This window comes from Camelus ferus, chromosome 3 (genome assembly GCF_009834535.1).
Source record: "Camelus ferus isolate YT-003-E chromosome 3, BCGSAC_Cfer_1.0, whole genome shotgun sequence".
NCBI lineage: Eukaryota > Metazoa > Chordata > Mammalia > Artiodactyla > Camelidae > Camelus > Camelus ferus.
Genome location: NC_045698.1, coordinates 32,375,953 through 32,392,075, shown reverse-complemented (window position 1 = coordinate 32,392,075; position 16,123 = coordinate 32,375,953). Strand labels below are relative to the sequence as shown.

Here is a 16,123-nt window from a genome sequence, read left to right as displayed (position 1 = left end):
AATGGAGCCATCACAGTGGACAGTGCCTTCCAAGCAGGGCGTGAAGGGTAAAGTGCTACCATCCTAGGCGGTGAGTTTTCAGTGTTCCCCAGGCTGCAGTGCATTGGACACACACACACACACAACTTGACAATCTGACAGATCTGGGAAATGGTAAGTCACATCAAAACAGACACAAGACTTGCTGAACTACTACAACCATCCTCGTACAGATCTCAGTATTTAGTACAGATCTCAGTATTTAGCAGGCCTAGTTCTGCAGGAGGAAGGTGAGGTGTGTTCACAAACATGTCCCCTTGTGGCCCAGAGCACCCCACTCCACATTTCCCCTTCATGTGGCTAAATATGTGCTTTTAGGCTTCTTGGTGTGGAGAGAGCATTGCCAGACCATAGTCTTCAGTTGGTCCTCTCTTTCCAGAATCCTAAAAGGAATAAGGGAGTTGGAATTGATCCCCAATACAGTCCAGGGGAAAATCATTCTCAATTTATATTAACTTATCCTCAACATATAAATTGCATCTCTCATTTCCTAATTTATTGCTTTTTCCTAGATCCTGTCTCTTCCACCCATTCTTTTTCTCAGTTCCTCCTCTCCAGGCCTTTGTACTTGTCAGAATTGCTAAAACTGACTTCTAACGTTTCTTGCTTTCTACCTCTCACTGAAATCCTTCTGATACAGCTGCCAGCATGCTTCCAAAACTCCACTTTTCTGATGTCACTCACCCAAGGGCTGACAATGATTTCTCCATTGCCAATTACATCAAGGGCAGACTTCTTTCCTTCCAGATTCTCCTGGTTAGAATAAAACCACCCCCAGCCTGTGCAATGGTATTTAGACTCCCTGATACAGTGTTTCAAGGCAACTGGACCTGACTCTTCACTGACTCTTCCCATTAGTCTGCTGTAATTCTCACATCTGCTCTCCATCCAGCTGGGATGTCAGCAGTAATAAACACGGTTAATTAGGAAGAGCGCAAAGATGAGCTTCAGGAACCCTGACCCTCAGTTTGGAGCCGAGTGATCCCTTTGGCAAGGTGTTTACTTCTCATCTATAAGACATAAAAATATCTCCTACCACATTTCACAGAGCTATTTTGATGGGAAAATGAGACAATCTGTGTGAAAATGCTTTCTAGACTATTAAGTACTACATAAAGCAAATCCTGTCTAATCAAAAATTTCTCTTCTCTGAAATTCAAGAATACATGATTTTTAAACTATATATTTGGTACCTTTGAAATTTTTAGTCTTCTTTGATACAAGTCACTACTATTTGAAAAAATGAAAAAGAGGGACCTAAAAGATGGGAACAGAAATAGAGGCCAAATAGCAAACTCTCATGGATTCTCAACTCTGGCTTTCAAAAAAACAAAAGAAAACAAAACAAAACAAAAAAACACCAGCCTGTGTAACTTCTAAGTTAACTTCAAACGTAGAACTACGAACTATTCTTTTCAGCTATATTCCTATGAGGAGAAATGTCATTCCCTGTCAGAGGGAATGACAGCTCCAGGCATCAGTAAGATTGGGCCATGAAGTCAAAAAGATGAAATCATCAAAATTTTGGCTGAGGAATCAAAAGCTAAAAACTCAAAACAGTAACTGCTTTCTAACATTTATATTACCTACAAAGCAAAGCAAAAGCAGATGTACAAGCCAATCACTGTAACTTTGTCGCAAAAAGATTATGAAAAGTGGTGAATAAATGGAAATTAGTAACACATTGCTCATTCACACTAATTTAAGGATTAAGCATCTTTTTAACAAAGGATTAAATAATCAAAATGTCCTTTGGATTGCAGTTTTTATTGCAATGAATGTGAAAGTATTTATGAGTTTTTGGAGGTTCACTCAAGATTCTTGCATCTGTACGCCTACTTTCCTTCCTGTACCAATTGTCCTTCCATCTTTGTTTTAAAGACCTTTGTCCACAGGTTGGAGACAGTCTGTTAAGCATCTTGCTAATGCCCATGGTCCTCCATGGTCTTTCTCCCATCGCTCTGATGTAGGTGATCTGCTCCTTCCCTGAGTGGTGCTTACACGACTGGTCTTTTCCATTCAACATCATTGGCCTTGTGCTGCTCGTGAACTATTTCAAATGTGTGTGTTTTCCTTTCCCAAGTGGATTGAAGGCTCCTGAGGCCAACACAAAATCTAATACTCCCTTATCCCTTATACTGACTGTCAAGATGCATACTAGACTTTAACAAGTATTTCTAGAGTAAAATCTAGAGTGAAAACAAGTCTAAAAAATACAAGTTTGTTATCTATGGTTTTCAGCTATAAATTTAACATGAGTAAAATGCTATTTTATTTATTATGAGGATATAAACTTAGCTTCTCATAAATATTTACCATTCATGTTTTGAGAGAACCGTACTTAGTTATAGACTACTGTCTTATTCAGTTAATGAAAGGTATTTTATAAAAAGTGGTGCTTTAAAAATCATTTTCCAATTACTAATCAAGTCAGAAATGCTTCGAAAATTCAGGACAGTTCACTTGAAATGCTCCATTTGGTATTATGCTTAGGTGTTTTATAAACAGAGCATACTTACAAAATGTACAAAAATCTTCTGCTTGAATCCTGTATTTCTTGACAGACCCTGAAATTCAAATGGTACTCACATGACCAATTAAACTGATGGCAACTGCTTGGGGAATACTGGCAAGAAGAATTATTTTCTTTTATTCCCTCTTATTTTAAAAGTATTTTTCAGTGAATAGGGCAACCTCATGTTTTAGAGTTTGCTGAAAACTTCAAATATCTAGTCCCCAGAAGCAAGATTTATCACGAGGAGTATCTAAGGCCTAAGTGAGTTTTCAAAATAGTGCCCACATATACCAGACTTGGTGAACAAATTCAGATTTATTGAAAGTAAACATTTACATTGGCTACAATGTTAGAACTATTACAAAGCTGGATAAAAGAGGCTTAAGTAGCAATAGAAAGCAAGTGCAATAAAAAGTGAATAGAGAAAATATTTGGCCTTAGTGATCTTTTGGCAGTATTTACATTATGTACAGATCGTTAAATATTTATAATAACTCGAAGGCACCGAAGGCTAAATAGCAAGTTGCAATACTATTTTGTGCACAAAAGTCAAGAAATGTAATGTAAAGAAGGCTGTATCATTAAAGGAACACAGGCATATCCTGATGTTTACATAAAGGAGTGGCTGCATTTTTTAAAATCCAACTGATACATTAAATACTGGGCAGATTGAAGAAATTATTTTTAGACCATTAAATTATGTTGACTATGTAAATAAGCACTATTTTTTACTGACTTGCTGGTAAATGTGTAATGTAATCTATTCTTCAACACAGCTTTTTCACACTCATGGATATGTTTTGTCTAAAAACTACTTGAAATTCCTTTGAACTACAAAAACTTACCCTAATATATCATAGTGTATACAAAATTACCAAGAAAAATGTACTGGGTAATAATATACATCAAATGTATATATAATCGGACAAAAATTTAGCTGACACTCAATGCCAGAATACTTGAGTATTCAATCTGCCATTCTGGCATAGCAGTTGGGCATCTCAGTTCTTTAATTGCTTACGTTGGGCAAATTCTCTGTGACTTTAAGTGAACGGACATAAAATTGGCCCATGTGGAAAACCAAACCTAAAAGAGAATGAATTAATTTCAAATTTTGCAACTTGAAGCCCCTTCATAAAACCCATTGGGTGATAATTATGTTATTCATCACTGGTGACTGGAATATTCGTATTACTGTATTGTCCAGAGGTAACTGACAATATAGATCCAGCATGGTTCTGACTGAATTATTTGATGACTTCCATTTGTAAAATTTTGTTTGTTCCTTATACTAGAAACCCAATTTATCTTAACAAACAGATGATCATTTGTCTTGAGGTAGTGTAATAATGAAGAATTCAGCAGGACAACAGAATAACATCATAATATTTTAAAAATGTGCTTCAAGTGCCACCGTGAAATCCACATATTTGGATGGTAGACATTCCAAGGTTGAAGGGCCCTTCATGACATATTAAATCACCACCTGATGAAGTCATCCAGACTTCAACAAGGATGATGAGGTTTTCCTTTGAACTTTCTGAAACCCCATGCCCTAAGGCAAGTTACGGTATTACGGTATAAAGTACTGCTTAAAACTCCTTCAGTGTAAAGATTCATAGACTTTACATATTAAGTTTCCTTTCTTTTAGGGGAAAGGGGAGAATCATTGAGGGATTTCTTTTCTAAACTCTTAAATTTTTCAATGAGAAACATTTGGAGCATTAACAATAGTTTGGCTTAGTTTCTTACATTACACAGGATTTGATAGTAAATTTAAGGATGTGGCACTCATATTTAAAATTTAAATTTGAAGACCACCTTCAAATCCAACATTTGTCTGAGATCTGCTGAGCAACAAAATAAAAATCTTTTCAACATAATGCAATCTAAGGCACCAGAAGTACCTTACATAATGTATTCCATAGCACTAGGTTGTATATATTCTACTGAATACTTTTTTCTCTTCTCGAATACTCAACCATTTTCTTCTCTTATTAAATATATGGACAACGAAAGAGGACAAATTAGTCACAGTGAAATGTTTACAAGATCAGTAATGCAGGGGAAGAGTAGAACTAACAAATTAAGGTCCTTCTTCCCCTACTTCAAGAATGAAAATAAATGACTGTCTTTGCTCAACGGGTTAATATTAAGTAGTAATGGATACACAATTAATAGAACTATGACAAAGCATTAGTGAACAGACGTGAAATGATGATATAAATGCAGTACAATATCACACGTTTAGAATCATCAGGTAAGTCAAATGATATAATCTTAACAGGGTTGACTGAATCAAGGCATGATAATATTTAAACTTATAAATTTTAAGGACCTGCTTGGATTTTGAAAGCATGACTTTTCATTTACTAAAGGTGGGTACTGAAATCAGATTCTTTAGAAATAAAGATAAGCATCAGTATGCTATAATATTCTCAATATCAAAGGCCAATTAAAAGATTGGTTTTACTTACAATATTGGCTTACGAAGGCTTTGACACAATTTTTCAAAACAAACTAAAATCTGTCATTCTGCACTGCAAGAACATTCAGTTAACTACCATGAGAAGACGTCTAATTATCATAAAAGATGTCCGTTATCTATAGTATTTAATGGGCACTAAAACTATCAACGACTTTCCTTTCTCTGATAGATGAATCTATTTTTATTATTAAGTTGGCAGTAGAAATTTGCACTATGGAGTTTTGTCTCCCCTAAACAGTCTCCCTTGAGTCCTCCAAGCTACCCTTCCCGTTAAGATTCTAATACTATATGCCTCCTTACAGATCACTCAACTGTTAAGTAAACTGAGTGGATTAGATCAGTGATTTTTAAATTACGCTTGGAGGCACTAGAGAGAGTTTTTGGAGGTGCCTCAGTGGTTCTAGTGGCCAAACAGGTTGGGTTCCAAAATTTCAGTTTCTAAATTCTGCTATTACATCCTCGTATTTATGTCATATATAAATGAATGTCCCCAAAATTAATTTGAAAAAGTAATTTTGTTGCTTAAAACTGTTTTAAAAACACAGTCAAAGGGATCTGGCAGATTTGGGGAGCCTTGGCAGAAAGAAACAAGTAGTCTTCTTGTCCCATGTAAAGTCTTCAAATATCTGGTCACAGAAACTAAATAAGATACTGTATCTTGGCCCTACCACACCTATATTATCCTTCAGTCTGGCCTTGAATTCAGAGGCACAAGTCAAAACAGATCAATGTTATAAGTGGATCCTTTCACAATGATTAATATCCCAACCACTTCAAGTCTATGTTTGCAGAAATAAGTGGCATATCAATTATTTACAATATAAGAAAACAAATGATTAGTAAATACTTCCTAAATAGCAACCCTTAACAATGTGTATGACCTTTATTCTCACCTTTTACACCAAAGGAAATAAACACAAGAATTTATAACATTATACTTGCAAATGAATATACATTTTAATTTTTTCTGTCTGAATAAATTAGAATCAGATATGAGCCTTGATTCAGGGTCTGAAGAGTGGCAGACTTGCTAATTAAACTGCTCTCATGAATGGCCTTATTCCAAAACATCATGTAGGAAAATCAACACTGTCACTTAAAACTTGCAATGACTAAGAACTTTAGGACCTAAAGAAACAGAATGGTTTTGATGAGCACATGACTCTTGAAAGGAGAATGCAGAGAGCTGGTGTTATTGTTCTCTGTAAACTTATTTGTGTTCTTTAAATATAAAAGAAACTTCAAAGTTTGTCTTCTTTCTCAATATGAAAAAAATAAGCATAAATATTAGATGAAAAAATATAAAAATGCTGGTGTGGTATAAATAAATGTAAAAAATGTTCATTATAGGAAATAAAAAATATATATATACTGTATGTTTAAATTCTGAGGCCTTTCTTTTCAACATATGATCATTCGAATACAGATTTAGTCCACCAGGGGTGTCTATGATCCCCAAGTCATAACATTATAACGAACTGAATTTTAACCAAAGGGGAAAATTATTTAAACAAATAGAACACTTGTTTGCAAATATTTTCAGTGAATGAATGGTGGTGAATTTGGCTCATATCTTGGTTTACGTCCAGATTTCCTGCTTACTGAATATTATTTTCTTTTCATTGAATGAGAAAAGAGTTGTGGAGCTGTGCCATCTCTGTTGTTAAAATACATATATGTGTACGTACACACATATATGCATAACCACACATTCTGATGCATGAATCTATAGATATGTATATTACATACTTTTGGGCAAAGCACTGCATCTAAAACCTAGTTGTTTTTGTATAAAGAAAAATAACAGAAGAGGAAACATCCCTCCCCAAAACATTCAAACATTCATACTGCTAATTATACAGCACATGAGAATGTGCAAACATTATACTTATTGCAAAGGATCTTATAGATTTAGATGCCAATATAAAATGTTCTCAATTCTATTTTGGTGCCCTAAAATGTAGGTATATAATACCAAATTTCCAATTAAAGAGTTTAATATAAAAATATCAGCACAAAACTGTTTTTTCAATCTGTTTATTGTGTGAGCAACCCAAACTTCAGTTTAAGTGCTGTTGTAATTTTATTACTAGATTCCATAACCCTACAATTGATAAATTTTGTACCATTTTAGGTATTTAATGAGATACTTAGAAATACTAAGAAAAAAATCAGTATTCAAAGGGTTAATTTTGTTTATAATAACAATAAATTATTTTTATCATCTTCTTCAGTTCAAAATCCAGCTTTGAACCCGAGGAAGGCTTTCAAATCACGTTAATTTTAAATGGTGGTCCTTTAACCAGTAGCAGTTTGATTACCAATTACTCGAAGGATCTCTTTGTGAATGCCTCCTTCTTGTGTGTTAATATTTGCGTCTCCCACTTGGCCATCCTCATAGCTAAAACACAAAACATAGAAACATAAAACATTCAGAAAGATGAAACATTCAAAAACATCCCCAAAGCATTTAAAACAGCTTAGAAATGCTACCTGATATCTGAAAAATAGTCCAAGGGAATCAAGACCCAAAGACAGTCATTTCCCAGTTGTATTTAATAACGTGCTAGCATTACTAAGCACCGGCTTCTTCTACTCTACATCATGCCCTGATTTGCCCCTTCATTTTTAACTTTAACTTTTTTAACCCTACACAAAACATCGCCTGAGAGGCAGGAAGCACCCCAGTGTCCTTGGCCTTGCAAACATGTCCCCCAGCAGTTGTTACATGAAGCCCACTGAGAAAGAAAATAAAAAGTTCAGGTTTATGTCCCTTAGGTTCTGGACTTCTTAACTCTACTCCTACTTCAATCATTTCCTTATTTGCTGATCAGTGAGACTCTAGAAAAATCACTGCACTTTCTACCATCGCTCCTTTGCCATGCCTGCCTTCTAATTATTATTCTGTTGTAATCAGTGCTGCGTATTTTTTTCTTATCACTGGTTGCTCTATTTAGTCTGACTATAACATAGTTTTATTTATGCCGGCACTTCATATAAGAATGTAAGTCTGCTAAGTTTAGCTAAGCAATAGAAGTGAAAAAATAACATTAAAGGACAGCAATTACTAAGTCCTTTAGAAAGAAATAATTACATTTTAGATGACAATTCATTCCCTCAAATAAACTTACTTGGGCAATAAGAATTTCCCAAGAATGCATTTTTAAACTTCCATGATAATATTCAGAGTAGAATAGATGATGAATTAATTTTACTTTCATAAAAATGACTTCAAGACAGAAGCTTTAGAGAAGTGACAATTACTTCAAAATAGATAACAAGGGGTACAAGCACAGTGTCTCAAAGATTAGTGTGCACCCCTGTCTTTTCCTCACCATACTTAAATTCTCCTGAAATAGCACAATACAGAAAAATGAAACAAGATGACATACAGCAATGAGAATGTAGGTCCTTGCATAATCAACTGCTTAAAAAACTAGTGATAACTGCATTTGCATTAAGTTTAAATTCCTAAGAAATGGCCCAACATTGTCTACTTGGTTAGTTCTTACCCAAACACACACACACACACACACACACAAATACACACAAATGTGTATATATAAGGCACCCAATGGTGAAACATTATTGTAAAAAAAAAAAAAAAGTATAGGATACGTGATACAAAGCCCAGTTATAAATATTTTCTCAGGAGACCAAACAGTAAGTGCCATGTTAAGAACCAGAGGACATGTAAAGTGAAATGCTTTAGAATTACGCAGATCTAATCAGATGTTTTGTGGCAAACTGTGTAAAGATATATTTTATTAAGCAAGTAAAATATGTTAGCTTGATTTCTGTGAAAATCTGGTTAGTCACTGTACCAAGGGTAAGGTAAGCCATCCAAAATCCGGAGCCAGGGCTGTGGAAGCAACCTGGCTTGAAGGCTCAGCCCAAAGGAGGTAACTGTGTTTCACCAAGTCAGCTGGGCTAACTCCGCAAGGATGTAGCTTATGGAAAACAAAACAGACCGACAAAAGGAGAATGGAGTAGACACAATAAAAGAACCAGAGTGCCTGGAGAGAAGTGGGAAGAGTGGCAGGTCTTAGAACAGTTTTGGTTCTTGGTGGCTTCCCATTTCAGATGCCGTCCACCGTGGATCTCCACCTTAAACTTCCTAACATGTTTGTTCTCTCCATGGCACTTCTGGTACAGTCAACACACTTCCTACGCCCTGTATACTTTGGACACAATGTTGAATAAGATATTCTTGCCTTAACAGACACACAGCCTACATACTATCATCTCTACTCCTTTCAATTTAAAGTTGACTTTGATTAAGAATTGCCTGTAATGTATTTTAACTTCTCATTTTTTCCTCAACCCACTGCAATCATTCTTCAGATCCTACTGCTCTACTGAAAAGTACTGACAATGGCTGCCCGTGGCCTTCCGGCTGATGAAGGCAGGAGGCTGTATCCTCTGTGTCTGCGGCACGCGGCACAGCGGATGGCTCTTTTCCTTGAAGCTGTGTCATCTCTTCACTCCGGAGTTGGCCCTTTGCTTCTTAATTCTCAGTCTCATTCATTGCACCCTCTTCCCTGGCCTCCCATTTCAATCCTGGTTTTATCCACAATTCACTTCTCGGTGAGCTCTCTTCTCACGATATGCAGACTCACTCTAGTCTCTCCCATTGTTGTAACTGTCACCCACACGCTGATTCCTAAAACTGCATCTCCACTCCTTACATCTTTCCCTAACTATGATTTTCTTACAGAAGTCACAAAAGTGATCTATTCAAAACTGCATTTAATTTACCCCAAGACTGCTCTTTTCTACTCTATCAGTACCTCAGTTTGAAATACCACCATCTACTCTCTCTACCAACAAGAAAACTTCAGTCATTCTTGGCTAGCGCATGTTTCCAAATCCAGCAAATCATCAAATTATCTTGCTTCTACTTTCCTAGTTCTCCCCATTTTTGCCTTCTCTCCATCTGATGCCCTTACCATCATTTAGGTCTTCATTATCATTCACCTAAACGAGTGATTTTCAAGTTGCAGGTGGTGTACAGTTAGCATGCTTTGAAATTAATTAGGTTGTCCAGGCTAGCACTTTTCAATGAAATTGGAAGAGAGAAGGACAGGGAGTACTGACTGTACCACACGACGTAAGCCTTGCTCTTTCCCAAGTCACTGTATCAAATGCATTTTTTGTAGTGAGAAACGCTGACCTAGACTATTGCTATGACATTATAACTGATCTATCTCTTCACTTATCCACCCCCATCCTTCCTATAAGACTGTTCTCTGCCCTGCTAGAGTGACGCAAATGCCCTTCGTTTCACTTGCAGAACAAAATCCAATGTCCCTGGAGTGGAATAGCTGGGTTCTTCATAATCCAAACCTAAACATCCTCTCCAGTCACGTCCCATCACTGCCCCCTCACTCTCTTTTCCGGTCAAATGGAAGGGTTTGCTGTCGCCAAATATTACACACTCACCAACACTTAAAAAGCGTTCAAAGCTAATGGAGAAGAGAGAAGAGAGCGCAAGAGTGAGAGACTGAGATTGAAAGTATTAAGAAAAATGCTTCTTTTTCCATTGTCCGTGAGGCCCACCAGGAAGCACGACAGCTGTGGGCTGAAGGCTAAAATCGGCCAGAGGCATTCAGCTGGCTTCAACCATGAAGACTGTACGATAATAAAGGGAAAACCAACTTCCATTTGCTTTGGTCAGTGGGCAGGGCTTGGATACATGAATGACTAGTGGCATTAGGGCATTTATTACAATATAGCATACAGACTAGAAAGCAATAAAATTAAAAAACAAAAAAAGAAATAGAGCAAGAATGATATCAGTAGGGAAATGATACATCTGACTAGAAAAATGAAGGAAAAATGAAACTATCCAATACAAAAATTACTTCTGTTTCCAGGAATACAAAAAAGATTACTAAAATTTTAATGAAAAATAAATCAATTTACTTAAAAAGCTGTGAGAGAGAAAATAAGACAATAGATGGAATTTAGCTGTCTATCTGGAACTCTCTTGGGTAGGTATATTAGGACATTTCATGGACAAAAATTTGAATCTATTGACAACCTTTATTTTGATTATAGCAGCTGATGATAGCAGCTTTGTGACAGCTTTAAGATTGGTACACATAAATCTGTTTTCTGACTCCCTACATCTGGAACCCAGAAATGATAGCACAGTTTTTCATTAGCAACAGAGGAGAAATTCACTGTGAACTGAATGACACCCAGAACTTCTCCCACGTTCTTGTAAGAAATCTAATGCAGTAAGTGTGGTGTCTACTTTATATAAATCTCTTCATTAAGTTAGAACATTCGGTCTTTTGTCATTGCTTTCATTCAATATGTATTAAGTGTTTCTGCACAAGACGTAAGATCCCCAAACACAGACAGAATTTGCATTTTACTAGGGGAGATAATAGAGTTACGCAAATAACTGTAGGACAGACAAGGCAGCTGATACAAAGAAAGGGCAAGCAAAACTCAGAGTCAAGACAGATGTCATGTCTGACCGGGACATCGGGAAAGGCCCCACAGAAAAGACCATCACACAGTTAAGTCTTGAAAAATTGGCTAAAGGCTGAGCTGGTGAAAAGGTCAAGCATTTGGACTGACTGCGCAAAGGCACAGTAGTGGGGAAAACAACTCCAAGCTGTTTTCAAGAAACAGACTGGATAATAATTTAATTCAATCAGTGGTTCGTGCATGTAACTGAAGTAAAATGGGCTCTATGTTGCAGAATGCCATCTTTTTATCTGTCAGTAACTACCAGCCTTTACAAGCAAGGAATAATCAAAACTCTGCTTTTTGAAAATTAATTTGGTATAGACAGTATGATCTTAAAATTTTATATGCACAGAAGTGCAGGCTACACACCAAAGATTAAGTGTAGTTAACTCTAAGTGGAGATATGATGGGTCATGATTGTTTCCCTTTTGGCTTACCTTTTTAAAAAAGTTTACTTTATTGTCTGTTTGTTTTAATGGAGGTACTGGGGATTCAATCCAGGACTTCTAAAAAAAAGATTTAGCTAACTAAGCATGGGCTCTACCATTTAGCTATACCCAGCCTCCTTTTTTGGCTTACTTTTGATTTCAGTCTCTGTGCACTGAACAGGTAATAATGTAGTATTAGTGCAATAATGGTAATATTTTTAAATTCTGACATTGTACAAAATAGATTATGAGCAATGAAGAAATCAGAAGCATGGAGAATACTGAGGAATCTTTTGGTGTCTTCTAGGGGGGAGAATGAAACACACAGAAACAAAGGTATTTATAGAAGAAGACTGTGAAAAGATGTACTTGGAACTGATGACTCCAGTGAGCACAGAAAAACAAACTGGAAACTACAGTTCAGGTTTCAAGTCTCTTTGAAGTGTGAAATGACTGCATAAGTTGAGGAAGCTGAGAAGTTGGTTAGCAGATTTAGCAATAATGGGTTCCATTTTGTGCATAATGATTTTTGGGTACTAGTGGACTTTTCGGGAAGAAACATCCAGCAAGCAGTTATAATATGAACATTTCATTCATTCCTACGTATCTGCCAACCTCTATGCAAACGCAAGTGACTCACATAGTCCTCGACCTCGAGAGGTATACAGAGTAATGGAGAAGACCATACATTAAAAAAAAAGAATAACCCAATAATAAAAACATGCCCAGGGTATTATATAGCAACAAAAAGGAGCAGCAAAAAGGCACCAAGAGAATTTTCTGGGAGAAGGGAAGGCATATACTAATATTTAAACGAGGCGCGGGGGTTAGATAAACAAGTATGAGGGAAGAGAATGAAAGAGACAACCCCAGCCTAGAGGAGGAAGGAACGAACAAAAGCATTAAGTGTGGAAACCCCAGCACACAGTTCAGGTCGTGAGGCGTAACTCCCCGGGGTGAGGGATGCTGGGCAGAGAAAAATGGCAGATGGGGACTGGATCTCCTCGACCTTCAACGCAGTGGTACAGAAGGAAGAACAGAGCACCAAGGAGGCAGCTGGTTCCCTTTGTAAAGGAACCTGGACTTCATCTTATAAATAGTAAGCAGCTACCAAAGAGTTTTAAGCAGGGGAATGATGTGGCAGTTTCAATCTTGGAAAGAGATCTGGGCTAGAAACAGAGAAATTGAATTTATTACAGACTGGGGATAAAGCAAAGTTCCCTGATCGTATCAGCCTGATGTCACACAGCTTATGTCACTGAGCCATGACTGAATGTTCTGTCTTCTAACCTCATAAATAAGCTGTCTTCTCGCTGTGTTCTCATTCAAACACTGTGTATCTTTTGGAAAATGACAATGCAAGACATCTCTTATTTCACATAATGGCCATTATACAGTCCTTATTTTAAACATTTTTCTTGTAGCTACCTCTTTAGATATATTTCAAACTTTGACCTGAAATAAAAAACATACATTTTCTTCTATAAATTAAAAAAAAAACCCATACATATTCCAAAATATTTTCCTTTTTGCCATTTTTTGGTTCTTCAGTAAAAATTTACTGACAAGAAACTGTGCATCGGGTACCGATGAGCTGATGCAGGGCACAAAGGACAGTAAAAAAACAAGCGTAAGGGTCCACCCTTAAGTTCACAGCCCTGTGCAAGAGTCGGATACAATGAATGAACTGAATTTTAAATGGAAGTTCTGCACTGAGCTGTAGGAAGAGATTAATTTTGATTAGGAGCTTCGCAGAATAGGTGGTATTTGAACTTTACCTGCAAAGATAAAATAGGCTTTGGATAGGAATTCCTGAAGTTTATTTAGCACTGAGATCTGCTTGACTCAAGAACCTAAAAATACCCCATGTATCTCTTCTACAAATGGTCTGTTTTATTTGGTCCTTCCTGCTCTCAAATTTCTGAACTTCTTGAAATATTTTGAGAAATAGGAGGGGGTACATATACCTTAAATCTATGTAACAGAGAAAATATGGAAATGATTGATTTGTGGATCTGCCTGCTCTAAACAAAAGAACCACTGAAGTGTTAAACATGTAGGTGGTAACATCAAATAGGTGGGATACGAAAACCTGGTAGTTCTTAACCTTTCCTTGGTCCAAAACGGTGGAGGGAGAAGACATATCCCCACTTCTACAGCAGCGGTGGGGGGGCAGTGCAGCATGGGGTGCCCATGGCACTAGACGACACCTGTTTGTTCAGCCAAATCATCTCTTACCTTCTCTTGGATTTTATTATTTAGTCCTAATTATGGAAAAAACCCATGGCAAGTTTTCCTTTCTAGCTTTAAAATCCCATGCACTGTGAAATTAACATTTCCGTTGTACGTGACTAGAGCACTATCTGTCTGTTTGGTTTTCACATCCCGTGGTTAAGCCCACCTTCTGGCCCTTTTAAAACATCTGCCTTATTTCTACATACTGACCTTAATGTCTTTGTACACACGTGTCTCGAGGTCAGCAATGAAATCAAGCTTTAGCAGTAATTCCTAGACACTCAAACTTGGCTGGGATCTGTTCTTAACATCTGAATTATGACATTTTGCCTAAAGCACTTATATTTGATTTTTAGAATTTTCCAACAAAAATTTTTAAAACTTCTTATTTTCTTTTTTCTTCTAACAAACATCTTCCTTTAAATTTTAGTTTTAATTTTTTTCTGATACTCTGTTCCCTAAAATTCCTCTCATTTTTCTCTCATTCCCTGTTATTATTTACTTGTTGGAAAGAATGTAATTAGGATATTAAATGACTATTTATTATCTCCTTCATTATGGAAATCAGATTTGCACAGAACTTATTATAATTCTTAATATTTTCACTTAGTAACAGATAAAAAAAGAGCCCTCACTAATTTATATCCTAGTCTTGAGGCAAAGCGTGTGTAACATTAGAGATCACATATTGTATAAAAATAAATAAATAAATAGATCGAGAACAGAAGTTGAGTTTCTATCTAATGATGGTATATTTGTGACAACTCACTTCTTTCTCATCAACTTATTCTTTTCCTAGATGTCACCCCCACTAGGGAGGCAAGAACTCTGTGATTGTATCTAAATAAAGAAAGAAACTGATAGTTGTAATTAGAATGTACATTAATTAGTGAATGGATTCTCCTTTTGATGTATTTTGAATCTTATCAATTGTCCTTAATTAGTTCCTTCTCTCCTGACAGAGTAGACAAAAATGATGAAGTCTCATTTGTGTTTATAAAAAAAAAGAAAATCATTCTCTTAACAAAATTTTTTTCCTTTGCATTGTTTGGAGAGCATCTGAATGTATTGAAAGTGTTTTCTTCTCTTTTCTTCAGATGGTCCTTCCTCACTTTTTTCTTATGAAATACAGAAATCCTTCTCTCCAGTCGACACACACAAACCCACACCCACACATCTATCGCTACTGATTCAGTTTGCATGTAATTTATGTAAATCTGCAAAGAAATAATACTAGAAACGTTTACTGCCTACTTCCATATCTAAAGTTGTTTATTTAGCTCAACAAATTTGAATTTTAGCGAGACGCTAAAAGGTATAGGTTAACTAATTAACGTCAGGTTAAGGAAAGGAATTTGGGGTAATTTTTTTGGTCAAAATCTCCAGGTCACTCAATGAAATAACTGTGGTTGGAAGTGGTTTTTGGAAGGCTGATCTTCTAACCATGGATAATAGTCAAGATCAGTCAAGAAAGAAGAGAAAAAATATTCAGTGAGTGCCTTTCAGTGGAGACCTGTACTGTGCTAACTTACTCCGAATCATAACCTTAAGCAGCAGCGTGAAGACAGCTTTCCTAGGAGCCCCGGGAGCTCCAATGCTCCCTCCTCTACCTTGCCTTCTGCCCCAGGAGGCTGACTCACGTGGACTCAGTCAATATGCTCCCTTGCCCTCTAGTTTATGGTAGAGTTTGGCCAATGGGGAATCCCAGCAGGGCAGTGGCAGGAGGTCAAGGTTTTGTTTGGTTCCAGCCCCCCAAGGGCACCTCGGGCTGCTTAACCCCTGAACTGAAGGCCATGACTCCTTTCAAAGCCACTGAACTAGAAACGGCTCTCCTGCCAGGTTCTGTTGGCTGCTTCCTGTTCTTATTTTTCTGGACCTTAGGATGTGCATCAGTTCTGGTGCGACCAGGCCCAAGTTACTACACTAGACCTGTGA

General features: G+C 36.8%; 1 protein-coding gene across 3 annotated transcripts in view; it reads right to left on the bottom strand.

The window, feature by feature from the left end:
• Positions 1–2,850: 2,850 nt before the first annotated feature.
• Positions 2,851–16,123, bottom strand: part of PARP8 (poly(ADP-ribose) polymerase family member 8) — a 163,117-nt gene continuing 149,844 nt past the window's right edge. For all 3 annotated transcript variants that reach the window (XM_032471889.1, XM_032471897.1, XM_032471903.1), the window contains one exon: positions 2,851–7,443. In XM_032471889.1, coding sequence (XP_032327780.1) covers positions 7,341–7,443 — 103 coding nt within the window. In that variant the 3' untranslated portion in view covers positions 2,851–7,340. The remainder of the gene's footprint in view (positions 7,444–16,123) is intronic.